Consider the following 19,767-nt stretch of genomic DNA (forward strand, 5'->3'; position numbering starts at 1 on the left):
TATAAAACTTTAAACCAATCAAATTAAAACAACTATAATTACATAATATAATTACATATCATGAATATCATTTTCCAGCAAATTTCTGAGATTTTTTAGTTTTTTGTTCTTTCATGGTTATAAAATTTCGATTTGGGAAAATTTCTGATTCTGACATGTCAGTTTTTTAACTTTTAGCCATGTTATACATAGTCTATTATTTTACTGTTAATTCCCGGCTCCTGAATTCATCGCGTGTGTTGATCTTCGGCCTCTCCCTCCAAATATGCAAAGCCTCTAGTGTCAGTAGCTTATGAGTGTTGGCTGTTTGGTCTATAATCTCTGACTTCAGCTCAGCAGTACCGCCTACCTCCTTATTACATTCTAACAAGTGTTGCACTGCTGGGGAGTCCCCTTTGCGGTGTTCATCGACCCTCGTGGCTAAATGTCGGACTGTCTGGTCGACATAGATGGAGTTACATCCACTACATGTAAGCTTGTACACCACTGTGGATCTCAGTTCACGAGCAAAGGAAGTTTTGAGGAATGGCAAGCACGTTTCCAATTTTCTTGTTTTAAAAGTTATTTGTACCCCGGATTTTAGCCGAACCTTTGCAGCTAACACTTAAGATGGATTGCCTCGATAGTGCATTGTAAGAAGAGGGGTGAGTCCTTCAACCATTTATCTTTTCTCGATTCTGATGCCTTTACCTCCAAATTGTTCTTTCCCTCAATGATCTTGTTAGGAGTTTCAAACAGTACCCTGTCAGACCATTTTTTCGGATATTGATTTTCAATCCATTGCTTCCGATTTTTTTCCAATGCCTGGTCACAATCTTCCATGTTGAGGTACTTCTGAAAACTCTATGAACAGTCCCTCCAATAACGTTTCTTTTGTACTGCAAAGGTGGGCAGCCGCTGAAATTTAGAATGGTGCCCGTATCAGTGGGTTGTAACATTCGCCCAAATACTACACAGCCACGGAGCGTAGAAAAAGTAGCTATTAAATACTGGCAGGCGTCAGTTACCTTAATTCTCCTCGTTTTTCACCGTCTCGACCTTGCCAGATGATTTTCTGGTCTGTTTAGGGCTAAGTAAAAAGTTACTATTTTTAGGCCATCAGTCGAACGACTTTTGATCAGCTTTCGTTTACATGCAAACACAACCACATAGCTGAGTCTCGGATCCTCAGACTACGTGACTGCTATTAAAAACACGGCTCGAATACCCTATTTTAATGTTTTTGGTGACAGTTCTATATTAAATCCATTGGAGATGGATTGACCCTTTCCTCTTCCTAGCTACTCATATTCTAAAATATCAAATCATACCGGTGTCAATTCAAAGTTCTTTGGCATCAGAGTAGCTAAAAAATTACTTTACTACAGTCTTTCATCATATATCAGTCTCTAGGGGACCGAGCCTCCGCTTCCGTGTTTTCCTCGAGATACCGTCGTTATCACTCCCAATTCGCGGCACGGGAGGATACTGCTCTCCACTACTTCCCCACCGAAGCCTCCTTTCCCACTATCTTCTTCTGTTAAGGGTCTTATCGTGCTTGATCGTCACGATGAGAGGCTTCGTTTTTCTGTGTTAACGTGCGACTGTTTTCCACTATATTTGCTGTTGTTCTTATTTTCTCAACTTTTTCAGTCAAAATGGCCGTTTTTTGTATTTCTGAGAAATACTCGTTCGTAAATCGAAATTTTGAAAATAGAAAATTCTAGAATATCTCTACCCTCCTTCGCAGCACTTTTTCGTTGTAAGGCCTTTTCTCGCTAATTCGTGCTTCGCCGGAAGGTTGCGTTGTGCCAATCTGACAGAATGGCACATACTCCCAGACAGTCCCCATCAATGTCCCTATTGATCGCATAACACCGGGTTATCGTCAAGTAGTGTTCCAGTTCCCGGTAATCAACCTTACAAGTCGCATTAGAAAATGAAATTTATCTACTCCACCTCAACTCACTACGTGTCACAAATGGCATCACACTACATCTCACTGCCTTTCAACATTTTCACAAAATTTGCACCGTGAGGAGTGTCCTAGATAAAATTTCTTTTCTGACTACTTACGTCATCTTGTCATAAAAATTTTTTTCGCTCTTGCACCCACGCACCCATTTTTTGCTCACGCACCCATTAAAATTAACTTAATGTCACTCACCAAGTATAATCAGTTATTTATGCGGTCCTCTTTGATATTAAAACTAAGAAACTCTGTGGCTGGGAAAGTTATTGAGTTACTTGCCCTCTTCGAGCGAGCTTACCCAAACTTACCAGGTCGCCACACAGTGAACACGTGTCTTACACAGGTTAAAAACATCAGTCGTGTTTAAATAGATAAATATACTCACCTATGTTCTATATATATACATAAGTAGCACAACTAAAATTTTCTTTCAACAATTTCAACAATTGCAACAATTTTCAAAGTCTGGTCTGACCAAACTTAATCAAAACAAAAAGTTTAATTCCTCAATTTTCAATTTCTCAGAACTGAAAATTTCAATTTGAACGGATAAAAATGAGCAAACAAAAACAGCTTTTACGAGCTTTAAGCTAGTCTATTACGACGTTTTAACGTCTGTAAATCATTTATTAACTGTCTTATTAGCTTAACGATGGACATCTTCTACGTAACAAAATATTTTTAGCGAAGAAGATAGGGCACTTCAATTACTCTAGAAAAGTCTACGCATTATTACAGTAAAGTGTAATAAAAATTATTTCAGGTTTCCAGATTAGTTGCTTAACTAGTATTTAATAAAATCAGTTAAACAAATGATCAAAATTATAAGAAATTTAAAATGTTAATTCAAACGTTTTCGCACATTTTGTGCAGCATCAGGATTAAAAATTTTCACAATATTTACAAAACTATCAAAGATCTCATAAAAGAGAAACATGTCTAAAAAGGCTATAAAACTTTAAACCAATCAAATTAAAACAACTATAATTACATAATATAATTACATATCATGAATATCATTTTCCAGCAAATTTCTGACATTTTTTAGTTTTTTGTTCTTTCATGGTTATAAAATTTTGATTTGGGAATATTTTTGATTCTGACATGTCAGTTTTTTAACTTTTAGCCATGTTATACATAGTCTATAATTTTACTGTTAATTCCCGGCTCCTGAATTCATCGCGTGTGGTGATCTTCGGCCTCTCCCTCCAAATATGCAAAGCCTCTAGTGTCAGTAGCTTATGAGTGTTGGCTGTTTGGTCTATAATCTCTGACTTCAGCTCAGCAGTACCGCCTACCTCCTTATTACATTCTAGAAAGTGTTGCACTGCTGGGGAGTCCCCTTTGCGGTGTTCATCGACCCTCGTGGCTAAATGTCGGACTGTCTGGTCGACATAGATGGAGTTACATCCACTACATGTAAGCTTGTACACCACTGTGGATCTCAGTTCACGAGCAAAGGAAGTTTTGAGGAATGGCAAGCACGTTTCCAATTTTCTTGTTTTAAAAGTTATTTGTGCCCCGGATTTTAGCCGAACCTTTGCAGCTAACACTTAAGTTGGATTGCCTCGATAGTGCATTGTAAGAAGAGGGGTGAGTCCTTCAACCATTTATCTTTTCTCGATTCTGATGCCTTCACCTCCAAATTGTTCTTTCCCTCAATGATCTTGTTAGGAGTTTCAAACAGTACCCTGTCAGACCATTTTTTCGGGTATTGATTTTCAATCCATTGCTTCCGATTTTTTTCCAATGCCTGGTCACAATCTTCCATGTTGAGGTACTTCTGAAAACTCTATGAACAGTCCCTTCAATAACGTTTCTTTTGTACTGCAAAGGTGGGCAGCCGCTGAAATTTAGAATGGTGCCCGTATCAGTGGGTTGTAACATTCGCCCAAATACTACACAGCCACGGAGCGTAGAAAAAGTAGCTATTAAAAACTGGCAGGCGTCAGTTACCTTAATTCTCCTCGTTTTTCACCGTCTCGACCTTGCCAGATGATTTTCTGGTCTGTTTAGGGCTAAGTAAAAAGTTACTATTTTTAGGCCATCAGTCGAACGACTTTTGATAAGCTTTCGTTTACATGCAAACACAACCACATAGCTGAGTCTCGGATCCTCAGACTACGTGACTGCTATTAAAAACACGGCTCGAATACCCTATTTTAATATGTTTTTGGTGACAGTTCTATATTAAATCCATTGGAGATGGATTGACCCTTTCCTCTTCCTAGCTACTCATATTCTAAAATATCAAATCATACCGGTGTCAATTCAAAGTTCTTTGGCATCAGAGTAGCTAAAAAATTACTTTACTACAGTCTTTCATCATATATCAGTCTCTAGGGGACCGAGCCTCCGCTTCCGTGTTTTCCTCGAGATACCGTCGTTATCACTCCCAATTCGCGGCACGGGAGGATACTGCTCTCCACTACTTCCCCACCGAAGCCTCCTTTCCCACTATCTTCTTCTGTTAAGGGTCTTATCGTGCTTGATCGTCACGATGAGAGGCTTCGTTTTTCTGTGTTAACGTGTGACTGTTTTCCACTATATTTGCTGTTGTTCTTATTTTCTCAACTTTTTCAGTCAAAATGGCCGTTTTTTGTATTTCTGAGAAATACTCGTTCGTAAATCGAAATTTTGAAAATAGAAAATTCTAGAATATCTCTACCCTCCTTCGCAGCACTTTTTCGTTGTAAGGCCTTTTCTCGCTAATTCGTGCTTCGCCGGAAGGTTGCGTTGTGCCAATCTGACAGAATGGCACATACTCCCAGACAGTCCCCATCAATGTCCCTATTGATCGCATAACACCGGGTTATCGTCAAGTAGTGTTCCAGTTCCCGGTAATCAACCTTACAAGTCGCATTAGAAAATGAAATTTATCTACTCCACCTCAACTCACTACGTGTCACAAATGGCATCACACTACATCTCACTGCCTTTCAACATTTTCACAAAATTTGCACCGTGAGGAGTGTCCTAGATAAAATTTCTTTTCTGACTACTTACGTCATCTTGTCATAAAATTTTTTTTCGCTCTTGCACCCACGCACCCATTTTTTGCTCACGCACCCATTAAAATTAACTTAATGTCACTCACCAAGTATAATCAGTGATTTATGCGGTCCTCTTTGATATTAAAACTAAGAAACTCTGTGGCTGGGAAAGTTATTGAGTTACTCGCCCTCTTCGAGCGAGCTTACCCAAACTTACCAGGTCGCCACACAGTGAACACGTGTCTTACACAGGTTAAAAACATCAGTCGTGTTTAAATAGATAAATATACTCACCTATGTTCTATATATATACAGAAGTAGCACAACTAAAATTTTCTTTCAACAATTTCAACAATTGCAACAATTTTCAAAGTCTGGTCTGACCAAACTTAATCAAAACAAAAAGTTTAGCAGTTTATCAAACTTGGTTGATTAGTTTAAGTTTTAGCACACAAAGACAATCAAGTTTTTCTCCTTCTCTCCCTTTCTTGTTTACGTCTTCACTTCTCCTCTTTATTCCACCTTCCTCATTCCATTGCTTCTCCATCCTGATCTTCAGTTTCACTGTCGTCTAGAACTTTTTCCAACATGTCCATGGAGTTGCGGGCTGTCCCCCAACTCTCCTGATCCAACAACCTCGGTTTGCAACAAGGTAGCAAGTCCACTTTCACCTTTTGCTCACGATTCCTGCAAAAGCTGTTGTGAAGACACAGGCTCACATTCCGTTCTAGGTCAGCTTGTAAGACCTCTCTCTTTTCATTTTCAGTCACACAAGGTGCTCCAGCTTTTCGCTTCACCGCCGTGGTAACAGCGTTTCGGTGCGTTAAGAATGCTCTTTTATAGGCTCCCGGTCCTATATCAAGCTGGAAAGATTGATAGGCTTCCGTGTTGCTAGACATATGACGCTTCGCGCGTTCATACATCCATGATGTCATCACTGCATGGAACCAAGGCATCAATCTTTGCCTTGAAAAAATTCTTTCAATGGCTTTGGGTATTCTCAGAGACTTGCAGGTGGTTCTGAAAAGATCTAAGTTGCGGTTCATCTTTACGTTGCTTAGCTGCTCAGCTGTCGGCACGGCCGTCTCCTGCTCACTTGTGCCCGCGTTGGCTTCTAACCATCTCACCGCCAGCATGGCACTCACCACCACGATCGACACTTGTTGATTTTGATCGGGCAACCCCGGGGAGTACAACTCCTCCATGTCCCACACTAATACTAGATTCCTGCGTTTGGGGTACCACAACGTCTGCGCCAGGCAGTGGCAAGGATACTCCCCATGGGTCATTAGTATGTTCCTTCGGGTCCGATACCCTGAGGCTCCCAGCAACGGTTCCACTTCCATCATTAGTCTAAGCACCTCGTCCTTTTCTTCTATGGTGGGGAATTTAGTGGGTAACGCTCCACTCGCTTTCTGCTTCTGGAATTCACTCACATTATCCTCGTTCAATCTCATGAACTCTTCACCCACTACGTCTTTCAACTCGCCTTCAGATCTCTTCGGGACGGCGCGAATGATCTTTGCCAATAAATCATACGACCTTTCCGACATTCTGGCCAGCCTCACGCACTTTGGCACAGGGGAGAGTTGGTCGAACAACACCCATCACCACCATGTGCGTAGGGTATTTACTATTGCAATATGGTGCAGAGCTCGAAACCACCAGATATCTCGAGTCAGCAGGTCTATGATAGGCCTCACTAACCATCTCACCGCCAGCATGGCACTCACCACCACGATCGACACTTGTTGATTTTGATCGGGCAACCCCGTGGAGTACAACTCCTCCATGTCCCACACTAATACTAGATTCCTGCGTTTGGGGTACCCGCGTTTGGGGAATTTAGTGGGTAACGCTCCACTCGCTTTCTGCTTCTGGAATTCACTCACATTATCCTCGTTCAATCTCATGAACTCTTCACCCACTACGTCTTTCAACTCGCCTTCAGATCTCTTCGGGACGGCCCGAATGATCTTTGCCAATAAATCATACGACCTTTCCGACATTCTGGCCAGCCTCACGCACTTTGGCACAGGGGAGAGTTGGTCGACCAACACCCATCACCACCATGTGCGTAGGGTATTTACTATTGCAATATGGTGCAGAGCTCGAAACCACCAGATATCTCGAGTCAGCAGGTCTATGATAGGCCTCACTAACCATCTCACCGCCAGCATGGCACTCACCACCACGATCGACACTTGTTGATTTTGATCGGGCAACCCCGTGGAGTACAACTCCTCCATGTCCCACACTAATACTAGATTCCTGCGTTTGGGGTACCACAACGTCTGCGCCAGGCAGTGGCAAGGATACTCCCCATGGGTCATTAGTATGTTCCTTCGGGTCCGATACCCTGAGGCTCCCAGCAACGGTTCCACTTCCATCATTATTCTAAGCACCTCGTCCTTTTCTTCTATGGTGGGGAATTTAGTGGGTAACGCTCCACTCGCTTTCTGCTTCTGGAATTCACTCACATTATCCTCGTTCAATCTCATGAACTCTTCACCCACTACGTCTTTCAACTCGCCTTCAGATCTCTTCGGGACGGCCCGAATGATCTTTGCCAATAAATCATACGACCTTTCCGACATTCTGGCCAGCCTCACGCACTTTGGCACAGGGGAGAGTTGGTCGACCAACACCCATCACCACCATGTGCGTAGGGTATTTACTATTGCAATATGGTGCAGAGCTCGAAACCACCAGATATCTCGAGTCAGCAGGTCTATGATAGGCCTCACTATCCTTCAAATTCATTTCATTTTCCAGAGCTTCTCGCCAGCCTCCGATCTTCTGCTCTGTCTGTAGTGCTCCAGGGAATACTTCCACACTGAGGGACGTCACTAGCTCATGGGCACGCTCTAGGTGTTCCAGTGATTCTATCGAGCTCGTCATGCTGCAAAATCCCAAGGCAGTGATCAAGTTTACTTCCGTTACTCCATGACAGTCCGCAATCAACTCCATTCCACTCTTATCTGACATGCTCAACCTCCCATACAGTTGTGCCAATTGGCGATGCTGCTCGCTCAGCGTAATCAAGCACTAATCCGAGTTGCATACATGTCCGTCCATTCCACTATTGTGAGCTAGACAGGTGCCCGGTCTCAGCCAGTCACTCGATGTACTTCCCTCGGATGGTTCCGTGGATGGGTTGCTCTTCTGCTTCGTTACTCTTCTGGTCAGCAGATGGTGTATCATGGCCAGATCGTGCAAACTCGCGTCATCATCCAAGTCCAACGTAATATGCGCCGTCATATCCCAGATTGAACCGGCGTTTGGATGTGGACACCAAGAAGGCTTCATGAGTTCCCACATGGTTACAAGGCTGGTTTTCAAGGGACCGTCCCAAGAACCACAATCAAAACTCACTTGCCCCTTCAGCTCGGGAACCGAGAGTTCGACCACTCGTTCCTCCAAAACAAAACCCAGCTTGGGTTGTTCCACCATCAACATGCCAGTTTCCTTGACTCGCTCTAACCAGAAATCGAGTACTATAATTTGTTCATAGTCGAAGTACGCTTCCCTGGCTTCCTCATTCACGAAGGGATTATATGCCATACACGGTATGCGGGACACATATTGGAACGACTTCAACTTCCCCAATGTTGCATAGTCTTTCTGTCCCCTGACTGCTTCAATTAATTCCCGGCTCACTTTCAACTCCTTGTTGGAATACCTTCTCACTTCTTCCAACCTGCGATAGCTCTCCATACCGTCCGACTCCTTGTTTGATATGGCCAGCGGCATGTCCTGATATAGCTCCAGGCCATCAACTTCCCCATGCCGAATGGTTTTTATGCATTCTCCCAATACAGGATTAGGGATACGATCCACCACGAACCTTAAGAAGCAAAGGGCATCCTTACGCTTAGCCCAGGCTATCGCAGAATCGTCTCTAGAAAACAACGTTCGCAGGGCTTCCATCAACTCCAGTTCCTGTTCCTTTGATTTCGAGTCGTTGTTGGCTTCATATTCCGCCTTCTTGATTCCCATCAAGCACCAGGCCAATCGTACTTGCAAGTCAGTTCTTGTACATGGATAAGCCAGGTATGCTGCCACCGTCGCCGGCGCATGCATCGTCTCGTCAAAGTATCTTTGGAGGGCCACACTCCAAGAGATCTCAAGCAGTCTTTCCAGGCCGATTTCGTTTGCCTCCGAGGACATCACCGTGCCGTATTCTTTCCTGTTCAAGTTGGAGTTCTCCGTCAGCTCCCTCAGATACTCCTGCATGGCTTGCTTCTCGTTCCAAGCCATCAGGTGCCCTCTCGCAGAATTCCTCACCTTCATCATCTCCACATAACCCCCTGCCGGATCCCCTATGTGGACTGAGTCTGCCACAGTGATTCGACTATACTCGACCACGTCGAGTTGTCCCTCCAGCTTCATCCGGGCCATGTTGGTTCGCGAGGTCTTATAATCATCAAATCCTCCAGTTCCACACTGACTGATGACCTCCATTTCCAACTTAGTATCCGCCAGAGTCCGTGCTTTTTCTTTGACCTCGTGGCCGTTGTGGTCAAACCTGCCAATATCATACGGGGTATCAGGTTCTCTTTTTCTCCCCCGGCCAGCATCGCACCATCTCCTTGCCCACTTTCGCCTGAATGAGCTACTCCTGCCAAGGAGGCCACCACTGTGCTGGCTTTTGACTTCACCACTTTCTGGTTCACGGCTCTGCTTCCTGTCTTTCCCTTCAACCGCTTCAGCCCTTTTTTTTAGCTCGTCTGACGGGTAACTTTCTCGTGATCTGCTGATCATCGGCACTGTCCTCTGTAACTGACTCGGTCAGAACATCAGACTCTACGGAGTTCATTATTTTCTCTAGAACCTCGCGCATGATGGGTTGGTTTAATCCCACCTTCATTATGGACTGCGTCCCGTATCTGCGTATCACGTCCCATATCCTCTCCATGAAAGTCACTGGGTTCCAGGTTACTCCCGTCTCACGTTCAAGTTCACTCTGGTATCTTTCCCACTCCTCTTCCGGTAGCGTGCTCAGGAAAGACACCCTCATATTCTCCTCAATCTTCCTCCTCCTTGGTGACTCATGGAGCAGTTTTTGTAGGTCCCTCCTCCGGTAGTCCATTGCCAGACTTATTGGTTCCACTGGGGATAAGCTGGCCGGCGCCTCTTTTGTAGACTTCCTCGTCGTCGCCTTCACTAAACTGGTATTCCAGCAAGTCTCTCTCCAACGCCCCTAAGTCCTCTCCATAGTCCTCTCCATACGGTTTCTCTCCCTTTCCCTCCATGTGATCTTCGTCCTGGTCCATCAGCTCGTCGTCGTTCGCATCAGGTTTTGGCTTAGGTCCCGAAGGGCCCTGTCGCATATCCATGCCCGAATCCGACTGCGCCGGTACGGTCAGGTCCCCTGCGTTATAGAACAACTCCTCGTCCACTAGAAATTCAACCGACTCCTCGCCATGTGGCGCCAGATCGTCTACCGTTATGTACGTGCCTCCTCTGCACTCTTTTGCCACTTCCAGGATTACTACCTTCACTTCTCCTGACCACTTCAACCTTGACAGATCATCTGCAGGTGCATACACATCATTCCACACCTCAGTCGAGACCTCTGGTCTCCTGGAAGGGGGTGCCTTGATTTTCTTTCGGCTCCAGGCATCGAGGAAAATGAAATCAAATGTGTGCATGGCTGCAGCGTTCCAGCTGATGAACCGCGGCTCCATCCCTCCACTCCATTTCAGCATTCTTTTTTCTGCATCACGAGCCGCTCCAATGCGAGGGGCAATGGCAGGCGATGTGACTCCAACAACATCCTCATTATCGGCGGGTATCGAGGGCATTGGTCCTGCAGCGGCCTGGACCCGGAAAGCCACGCTTGCTGGTTCTCTTTCACGTGTGCGTAGGCCTCTGGCAAAAGTGGGACCCTCATTGCCTCTCCTGAATCCTTCACCACTGGTCGCAGATTCCAAAACTTCGGATTGAACTGGACATGGGAAAGGTCCTCGCGGCCCATTCGGCACTTAAAGTTGTTGTTGAAGTCCATCAACACCCAACCCGGCTCTGCTATTCTTGCAAATAGCCTATCGTCGCTGGCTAACCCTCTTAGCTCCTTCTGTTCCACCCAATTCAGCACGGAGCAATCCACTACCGAAACTAGGTTTACATACAACACCGAGTTCCTGTATGCCTTTACTTGTACATCGGGGAACGCAAATGACATCACGGATCCATAAACCACCGTGACGAACTCCCGTAGTCCATGAATCAAAGCCAGCGGATCGATCCGCATCATGACAGCCAGATCCGTCAGCAAGGGCATGCCACAGTACTGCTTACATTCACCCGCATCCGTCGCCACCTTATCCTCTCCTGTGATGCTCCTGTTCTGTTGCAGGAGATATTGGGGCAAGAGGATCCTCCAGTCCTTTATATTTTTGAGCGAGGCAGTTTCCAACTGCGCGTTGAATTCACGACTCGTTCCCTGAAGTTGTTCTGGGTAGCGCAATAGCACGAGCAGATCGCCCAACCGACCATACGTCATAGCGATCAGGGTGAGGAGCCCGTCCAATCTCAGGTCTGTCAAAGCTTGGGTGAAGAGATTCGAAGGTCACTTCACGAAATTCTCGTGACCAAATGTCACATACAAGGCTAATATCAGGCCACTCGACAGCTTCCGGATATCCTTGACAAAGCTCGCGATCAGGTTCCGGGATGCCCTCGGGTAGCATGTTGACAAGAAGGATGGCGTCCATCCCACTCCCATTCAACCCAAGATAGCGTCTGATCGCTCGTATTGTGCCCTCGTGGCCAAAATAACGGCTTGGAATTTGTCCAATGACATCGTGTTCACGTCCTGCATCAATTGCAACATCATGCCCCCGGCTAACTCCCTCTCGTTAAGTAAGTTCTTCAGATACGCGTGTATCTCCTTGATTACCGCCGGTGCATGCTTGAACGCGTCTTCTCCCAAGGTACACAATCTCGTTGACAAGTACAACCATGCGTTGGTGTGTGGCTTCGTACGCAAAGCGAACGCCATGAGATCCTCTTCCGCCGATGTCATATTTTTTCTAACCGTCCTCCCCTGCTCATTCTCCGCGTGATCTAATTGTCTGAACCAGAGATAATCAGCCACCTGTTGTACTAACAAGTGATCGTTATCTACACCTGGCCTCAATTTCAGTAATCTGGCGAAGTTGGACATCTCCAACCCCAGGACTTCATCCAGCACCAACCGAGTTGTGCTACGATCCTTGAATCCCTGTATGGCATTAGAAATGTCAGCCCAAATGGCAGGAAGCTCGGATCCGGATGGGTAGTAGTTGTTGGGGTCCACCGTTCTATTTGGCGCGGGTATTATGAATCGGGCTGAATCTTCGCTCTGCTATCGTTTTGACCATTGTGTACACAAACTGAAGGGGTTCTGGCAATGTGGCGTACCCCGGTGATAACACAAAGACAACCTTCACCACATTCTGAGTGAAGCGTTGTCGTACTGATGCTTCTACGTCAGCCATGGGTGAGAACAATGTCATTATAGCCTCTCCTATGACCTCATTGCTCGGGATCGACCCATCCGTAAGACGAGACAACAACCCTATACTCTGCAGGTGGTCATTCGAGCCTGCAACCACTATCACCTGCGGCTCCATGCTGACTACCCTTCGCACAGTTATCATCATGCCTGCTGATTGTCCCCAGTCCAACTTAGGGGCCGTCAAGAAAATCACATCGGGCCAAAAGAGAGAACGGGCGTGTAGAGGTAATCCGAACTGGCCACTATCAGATATTTGGCAGCCTTCATATCCAAGGGATCATAGGCGGCAAAAAGGCTGTTACCGACTGGTGCCATCAGTCCTACATATCTCTTGTCGTCTCATTCCACCGAGGTCGCTCGGGGATAGTCTCTCGAATATTCACCAGGCTCCTGGCCGTATGGTTTAGCGAACTGCCTGTACATCTTGTGATGCTTGTTGTTAGGCGTATTCTCTGCCAGAAACTTACCCTTCGTAGCAGTTGGTGTCAGTTCTCTGGCTCTCCGACGGACTTCCGTGAGAGATCGTGTCTTCAAGTGTCCAGTGGTATTTCCTGAGGCAATCCATTAAGGTCCACGAACCTGAGCGTAGTCGGGCGAGCTGAACTGTTCCTGTCCCGCTAACAACCAATCCACGCCCGGTATTCGATACAATCGCGACACTGTGGGACCCTCTAAACCGATCATCTTCCTTGCATCCTCCCGGCACGTCAGTGTGTTCATGTTCAACTTCGCCGACATGTCTGTCTTATATTGTCCCCAACCGCTGGGATCTGGACGGTTCCAAAGCAGCACACTGTTTGGTTCAACTCCCTCCGTCGGCACGGCGCTCGTCGATTTCCTGTTGTCGAAGCAGGAGTTGCTGCAGCAGGCGTGTCATTCCTCCTAGACACGGTCTGGGAGCTAATCCGGTTCTGATCAACCGATCTGCCAAGTCGGATCTCCAACGGTTGAGTTCTGGGAGGAGGGGCAGTCCCCAACCTCGCTCTCACATCTGAGCTTGGTGTGACGGGAGCAGCTGCACCCGTTTCCCTTGGCAGGGGCCCGAGGCGATTGGCGAGTGATTCTGGCACGTTACCCCCACTCTACCTCCTCCAGTCGAACTGGTCCGAGCCAGTGAGCTAGTTGTCCTCAATTCTTGCTCCATTTCCCTCAACTGCGTCTGGAACACGTCGTTTATCCAGAGCCTCCCTTGCTGGGTGTTGAAATGTATGCCATCCCTGGTGAGTGCGAGGTGATCGATCATGCACAGCATGTTTTCCAGATCCATGAGTCGCAGCTCACTGGGGTTGCTCCGCACCAGACTGCGAGTCATCTCGTTTCACCGGGTCACGTTACCATTCATAAAATCCGCAACCGGCGTGCCCACCTCCGGGTTCTGTGGTATCGTGCATAGAACCACGAGTCTGGGTCTGTACTTCTCCTTCAGCTCATTCAGAAGGCAGACCAGTAGGGGTTCCCAATTGCTCTCTGGAGTTACAGGGGCCCTCGAAACATCATTAGACCCAGGCATTATCACCAACGTGTCTAAGTGATCCTCTCCCTGGAACTCTACATTTTGATGACTTGAGCCACGGAAGCGCCTCCAAAAGATAGGACAGTAGTCTGCCCGTTGACAAAGATCTCGTTTAGATCCCTCACTAAACTGTCCCCTATAACCAAATGGCGACTCGCTGAGGGAATTGCCTGGTTGCTTATGGCAGGGTTCCAGCCCATGCCATTCAAACAAGCATGAGGATGCTCCGTGGCCACTTGCACGAACCGTTAGATTCTTTCTAATATCAACCATGCGAGATTTCTGAACCGTCCCGTCATGCGCGGTCCCTGCTGGTACTACAGTTCGGGGTGTTCTCTCTGAGCTGCTCGAAGAACGATCAAAGCGTTGGGAAGGGACGACCCTACCCAGCGTCCGGCTAGTGGTCCTATTGATCTCGTTCATAGCTGCTCTGGCTACCTGATGGAACAACTCCTGGAACTGAGGAGCGAGATAGGTGTCCGAGGGGTCCGGTATCGTATTTCTCGGGTTGGGAGCAGACTGTGATGTCTGCTGAGGAGCCTCGGGCTCTCTCGGTGCGCACAGCTCCTGTGCCCTCGTCCTGGGACGTGTGTCCCTGGATGCCTCCGAGGAGTTCATCGTAGCCAGAACCTCCGGTGACACTCGACTCACCCTCGCCATACATAGTTCCTTCAGATGTTTTATCTCCTCGTCCTTGTAAGCTATTTGCAGGTCTTCAAACTTCTTCTTCCATTCGTCCCTTTCTCGAGATATTGCCCTGTACTCCTGCAGCTTGGCACACAGCTCGTTCTGATCCCTTTCTCTCTTTTCCAAGGTCTCGATCGTCTCCGAGGTCTGTATCTCGATCTCGCTCACCTTCACTCTCTTGAGAGGAGGAGCAGCTGTTGGAGAGTCTACTGAGTGTGACGGGCCCCTCCCATCACGTAGTCTTTTAACTCCGATGCGCGGCTGCGCAGGCTGAATAGGTAGGGGCATCTCACCTAGCCGGTGATCCCTCTGCTCGCCTAGTCCCGGCTCACGAGCCAAGTCGTGTCCAGGCATTTCTCCTCGGCGCCATCTCATCAATCGATTTCGACCTCTCTCGGCGGTCCCGGACTCACCGAAGGCCAGCATCAACACCACTTCCGTGAGGCGATTCCCTCGACCCTCTCGTCCCAACGCGTTGAGGAGCGCGACCACAAACATTGCCAATCCCGGGTCTTCTCGTGTAAAGTCACAATCAATCAGCCTCTGATAGATCTCGTCTAGAGTCCCTCCTAGACTCGCTGAGAGAAATTCCATTAATTCATTCGTGTCGCCCATTTCTATCGTGTTGATTTTCTTCGTCGATTTCTTTCCGGTTTGTTGGGTTCAATAAACAAGATTTGCTTAATCAAGATCTAAAAAGCAAGTCACTACTTAAAACCATCATTTCTTGCGGTCCCATTTTCAGGATAAAACATCAGTCACATCTTTTTTTTTTGAAACGATTCATTGAAATTTTTCTTCGTTGATGATTTAAAACTTATCACCAAGGTGGATCGTCCACCTTCAACCTTATCGAGGTAACACGAATGAGTGCTGTCACCTTCACTACCTGGAGTGTTCCAGGTCTTTCAGGACACAAACATCACGTAAAACATACCCTAACAATAACATAACATATAAACATCTTATATCTACATTATTACCAAAGAACATAATCCCTAGTAGCTAACCTAACTCAATCCTAATCTCTATAAAGTGGACTTAATAAAAACCACTTATCGCCGAATGCAACTCCTAGCATATGCTCAGATAGTAATTTTTATGTAAGTAAACCTCTATGTCAGTTTCTGAAAATATCACGTGTACAAGGGCGTACAATTCTCTCGGATGTAGCTTTCCCCTATTGGGATCATAGACTGGTAACGAGAGAGAGGTTACTCCTCTCTCAACCAGAAAATCCCTAAGTCGAGTCAAGGCCAATACCAAGCTCTCTGGATCTACGTGTTGCCTATCAGTGGCCTTAGTAACCAGGAAACACAAATTTTTCCCTGGTATCTGTGATACAACAGGGGCAGCGCTATCATCCCTCCCACATCAGGCCTCTGTTTCCATAAAAACTCGATATTCTTATACTCTCTTTTGAAGTCAGCCGCTAGTACTGTGTTGAAGCTTACGTCCGCGGTTATCGCTATAGCGCATGTACGTTCCGTGAGTATGAAATCGCTGTCTGTTATGACGATATTGTTTGAATAATGGTTCGGTAGGTCAAAATAAGATTCAGAAATTTGTCCAAAAGGTGGTTTTTTAGCGTTCTCGCCCTCCGTCTTCAGTTCTCCGGTTTCTCTTGCCAATTTTAATTTTTTAATGATCAAGTTTTTGGTGTGGGTGAGTCCTACCCCCACTCCCCGGACAAAAATATCCATCGACGTCCCCGTTGATCGCCCAAAGTCGAGCAGATCGAGGTTGGATTGCGGAACGCGTAGAGGGCCATCTGGAGCGACCCAGTTGGATTCGGTATTGTCATGGCTGACGTATTTGATGCCGTCTTTATCGACCTCCTGAATCGTCAAGATTGTCTCTTTAGGATCTGTCGGCAGATCGTGGAGCCATTCGAGCACTCGCAAGTTCGTTAATTCTTGCTCATGAGTCTGATCCACCTCTGGTTCGAACTCTACTTCTGGTTCAGAGCGATCGTCTATCCAATCTTGATCCATGTCATTCACCAAGTCGATCTCTCTTGCCACCGCTACTTCATCTAGTCCCTTCAGCGACTCCATCATATCACTTAAAACTATCCTGTCTATGACGAAATCCTCGCCATACGGTTTGTACTTCTTCTTATCCCTTCCCGTCTTGCTCTGGCGTGTCTCCATGGTGAGAGGAAAGTCAGGTTGTATTCCTTTGTCAATTTCAGTCTGTTCTGGGCAGTCCCAGTCCTCTTCGGCATAAGGTAGAGTTTCGTCATCCACCTCTACTCGCTCGGTCAACTCTAGGTCCAGTGGTAGATCGCAATTATCCATCACCTGATTTCCGTCGTTTTTGTCGCGAGTACCTCTTTCATTCACGTTACAAGCAGGATCCACTATCAAATAGTCTCTCTCTTGCATGTCCGCTGGGATACATCAGTCCTCTGATGAGGCATTGTGCGGTTTGATGTTTTCGTAATAAGCTGCTCTTCCTGTGCTCAGTCAATAAAACCGACCTCCTTGGTGCACTTCTGTTATTTGAAATGGGCCGCGCCATTTTTTTAAATAATTTGAGTGAAATGGGCCACGCCATTTTAATAAAACCCAGACGTAATCGCCAACTGAGTAGGCTTTTGCATCGCCAGTCCTTTTATCAAACCTCCTTTTTTGTCTAATTTGCGCCTGTTGCGTGTTCCTCCTGCATAAGTCATTGAGGTCCTGCTGTATTCTAATGACATCTCGTACGTACGTTTGCGGTGCTGTTCTCTTCTCTTCATTTTCAGGGTAGAAAAACGTCAACTGAAGCGCTTTTTCGTGACTCGTTAGCATCATATGCGGACTTTTTCCCATGGTGGAATGCTCTGTGCTGTTGTAAGCACCCATCACTTGCGGCAAGTGTCTATCCCAGTCATCCATGTAGCGTGAGCAATAAACTCTCAACATGGATACCAGCGTGCGATTTTGCCTCTCGAATAGGCCATTCGTTGGCGGGTGATGAGTGGTCGAATGGGCCTGTGCTACCTGCGACCTTTTCATTAACTCCTTCGTGAGATCACCCACGAACGCTTTGCTATTGTCCGATTAGAATGAGATGGGGCAGCCGTGCCTCGCTATCCACACATTTATCAAGTGATCGCATGTTTCTTCCGCTGATGCTGTCATGCAGGGTGCTGCCTCTGCATATTTCGTAAAATGATCAATCATTACCAGCACCTGATTGTAGCCCGTGGCTGTCATGCATATCTTCTGGTGATCAATTTGCACTACTTCATTGAATCCCGATGAATATTTTGACTGCAGAGGGAATCTTAGTTTCCTGGGGTCTTTCGCCTGTTGACATGACAAGCACGCAGAGATCCATTTTTCACACGCCTTCTTCAAGCCAGGCCATTCGAATCGTTCCTGTATCATGTTGTACACTTTGTCCACTCCTTGATGGCCCATTTGGTCATGTGAACGAAAGAGCAATTTGGTCTGGTATAATTGTGGTAACACTATTAAATTGTACTTGTAAAGCTCCTTGTCCTCCTTTTTACGTTTACAGGCTACGATTCCGTCTTTGTTCAGGTACAACAAATCTTTTCTTTTCAGGTAGAACTGCTTTAAGATCTAATAGCTGTCTTCTTCCAAATCTCCTTCGTCAGTTGCTCCATTCTCGATCCATTTTTTCAGATTGCTCGTCCTTCTGTCATTTGGTTGAGCCCTTAGGAGGTCCGACAGCCGGTATCTGGCTTTCAGATACGTCTTTATCACGTTTAATTGTCTCCGGAGCATGGGCAGCGTCCATCAACTTGACGCACCGTATCTTCTTCAAAGGCGTTGCTTCCTGCACAGTTGGCTCCAGATTGGTACGGACGACCGTACCATGTGGCAGTTATCTGGTTGGAAGTTTCGAAACTGCTATCAGCTCGATCTCATCAGCAGCATTATCCACCACGGTGCCCTCCTCATCGGAGGTGTACCTGTCTCTGTCCGGATCGTGATGCATTTCCCTGTCCAGCCCGCGCTGCTTCCAGTTCACCAACAAGGAATGAATCGCAATCTCCGATACATCAGAAATGGAAGTAGTCTCAGATGTGTTGTCCCAGGACTGAGGCCCCGAGTCATCACTTGAGCCGAATGATTCCACACCATCACGTTCCACTCTGTCTGTGATGTTTCTCGACTCCCCGGACAAAATTCTGTCTCTAGGTGGTCTCATCAACCTCTCCCCGGACAAATCGTCCTACACGGGCCCGAAGGTGTCCGACTCCCCGGACATTGTTTCGTCCCTGGAAGAGCAATCTGAGCTCGGCTCGTATTCTGCTTCTGCATCTGTGAAATGTACTTTTCTCGTGAAGCTGGATTTCGACTTGACCCTGACTTCTTCAGTGACTTGGACCGGGGTCAATTTCCCACGTTCTGTGAACGAAGTCCTCAACAAGACATCCTGCGGCATTGAGGTCACCAGCTGGTTCACTATCGACCGACAATCCCGTTCCACATCGCGACCGCGAATGATCACTGGCCTCTTCTCCGTTTTCTCAGTGACGGTCAATCGCTGCATCGTTTCCATTCATTCACGATCATGCCTATCGACCTCCCTATCCAGCGCCACGTTCACCGTCCTATTTAACAGAGCTATGCTGTTTATACCCAGCCTGGTAAGCTCCTGCTGTACCAGATTGGATCGGACTAGCAGATTCAGCGGAACGGGTTCACCCCTGGCTAAAACCTTTATCTCAAGGGCCTTTTCCACTGGAAGTTCAGGGTGCCCTGGTATAGGGTGCTCTGACTTATCCAGCCACTAAGTGAGTGGTAGTTTGTCGTAGGTCTCCTTCTCTAGGAATGAAAACCCGTCTTTGATCTCCGCTTAGTTAGCCTGCTTCTCTTCGAGGCGCTCATAGAATTCTGTCTTCTTACTGAGGCTATCAGCATTCTGATGCTTGTCACGGGTACGGTGCTGTATGATCATGTTGTATCCATCCAGGCGCACGATCCATTAACCAATATAACTTTGGTCCATCGAAAAGGTTTTCAGCCAGGAAAGGGCACGACTATCCACACGCAACTTGAAGGGAGCACTCCCCAAGTAGGCCCTGTATTTTTCCACGAAAGTCATCACCGCGAACATTTCCTCTTTTGGTGCGCCATACTTCATCTCGGTATCGCTC

The 19,767-nt window shown here is 46.7% G+C and overlaps 2 protein-coding genes across 2 annotated transcripts in view; both read right to left on the minus strand.

Moving 5' to 3' along the window:
* Positions 1-19,767, minus strand: part of LOC134854483 (uncharacterized) — a 562,741-nt gene that overhangs the window by 280,535 nt on the left and 262,439 nt on the right. The gene's annotated exons all lie outside the window — the stretch shown is intronic.
* LOC134854685 (uncharacterized) lies at positions 15,557-18,058 on the minus strand. The gene is made up of 4 exons (XM_063871041.1): positions 17,822-18,058; positions 17,233-17,656; positions 16,586-16,848; positions 15,557-15,586 (listed from the first exon to the last, which is right to left on the minus strand). The coding sequence occupies exons 1-4, from the start codon at positions 18,056-18,058 to the stop codon at positions 15,557-15,559; spliced, it is 954 nt and encodes a 317-aa protein (XP_063727111.1).

Source organism: Symsagittifera roscoffensis, chromosome 9, assembly GCF_963678635.1.
Source record: "Symsagittifera roscoffensis chromosome 9, txSymRosc1.1, whole genome shotgun sequence".
NCBI classification, from domain to species: domain Eukaryota; kingdom Metazoa; phylum Xenacoelomorpha; order Acoela; family Convolutidae; genus Symsagittifera; species Symsagittifera roscoffensis.